Source organism: Mercurialis annua, linkage group LG3, assembly GCF_937616625.2.
Source record: "Mercurialis annua linkage group LG3, ddMerAnnu1.2, whole genome shotgun sequence".
NCBI lineage: Eukaryota > Viridiplantae > Streptophyta > Magnoliopsida > Malpighiales > Euphorbiaceae > Mercurialis > Mercurialis annua.
In genome coordinates this window covers 46,106,608-46,107,735 of record NC_065572.1, presented here as the reverse complement: position 1 = coordinate 46,107,735, position 1,128 = coordinate 46,106,608, and the positions used below count along the sequence as shown (strand labels likewise).

The 1,128-nt window shown below is 38.2% G+C and overlaps 1 protein-coding gene and 1 non-coding gene across 2 annotated transcripts; both read left to right on the top strand.

Moving 5' to 3' along the window:
- Positions 1 to 329: 329 nt before the first annotated feature.
- On the top strand, positions 330 to 794 carry LOC126675373 (uncharacterized). The gene has a single exon (XM_050370007.2). The coding sequence runs from the start codon at positions 543 to 545 to the stop codon at positions 636 to 638; it is 96 nt and encodes a 31-aa protein (XP_050225964.1). The 5' UTR covers positions 330 to 542; the 3' UTR covers positions 639 to 794.
- On the top strand, positions 697 to 780 carry TRNAY-GUA (transfer RNA tyrosine (anticodon GUA)). The gene has a single exon. It is a non-coding gene; the product is annotated as a tRNA-Tyr (tRNA).
- Positions 795 to 1,128: the final 334 nt, after the last annotated feature.

The following is a 1,128-nucleotide window of genomic DNA, read 5'->3' as shown; positions in this document are numbered from 1 at the left end:
ACGCGTTAAAGAGACTTGAGAGGCAAAATATTAATCTAGCGTCACTTTTTACGCATGCGTTGCGTAATATAGATCCAAGAGCCAATCGGTAATGAAAAGATTCTATTTGTCCCCTAAACCAAATTCTTAAAGTGAAATTAGATAGCTTGTTGATGCCTATCCCTCTTACTAAATCTAAATTTCTCATTTGTTAAATTACTGGTTTAGCGTGAGAGAGAGATATGCCTATTTATTTTAACACGGAGTTAATTAATGTACTGGAACGAAAGCGAAAGAAAATCGAGTTAACCCGATTTTCTTACTTTTTGACAGACCCATTGAAAGAATCTTTTGTATTATTTCTATTTGTTCTTCTATTTTCTTTTCGATTATCTATTAATTTATTAATTCTATTTTATTTATTATTCTTAGAATGGATAATAGTGAATATACAAATCACAAAAATCTATCAAATCGTGAAGGGCGGAAAGATTCTTCGACTCTAGTCATACCATTTTGTTATATTGACAATTTCAAAAAACTGTTCATACTATGAGCATAGTATGCCGGCGGTCGGGCAAATACGCCCCCATCGTCTAGTGGTTCAGGACATCTCTCTTTCAAGGAGGCAGCAGGGATTCGACTTCCCCTGGGGGTAGGGTATTACGAAAGGAAGTTGATCATGGATTCTTACTAAGTCTAGAATTGCTTCTTCCTGGGTCGATGCCCGAGTGGTTAATGGGGACGGACTGTAAATTCGTTGGCAATATGTCTACGCTGGTTCAAATCCAGCTCGGCCCAATAATTCACTGATCCGCCATAACCATGCTTAGGAAATGGGAACGACGCGTTAGAGAGACTTGAGATGTGACATACTAATCTAGTGTCACTTTTCACGCACACTTTACGTATTATAACCTAACCATGCTTAGAAAATTGGAACGACGCGTTAAAGAGAATTGAGACGCGACATGCTAATCTAACCTCACTTTTCACGCACACCAATAACCAAACCATGCTTAGGTAATCGGAACGACGCGTTAAAGAGACTTGTGACGCGAGATAAGTATGGTGATCGAAACAACGCGTTAAAGAGACTTGATATGAAACATACTAATCTAGTGTCACTTTTTACGCACACTTTGCGTA

Excerpts from the sequence above, each read along its gene's own strand:
- LOC126675373 (XM_050370007.2), top strand. The coding sequence starts at position 543 with ATGCCGGCGGTCGGGCAAATACGCCCCCATCGTCTAGTGGTTCAGGAC.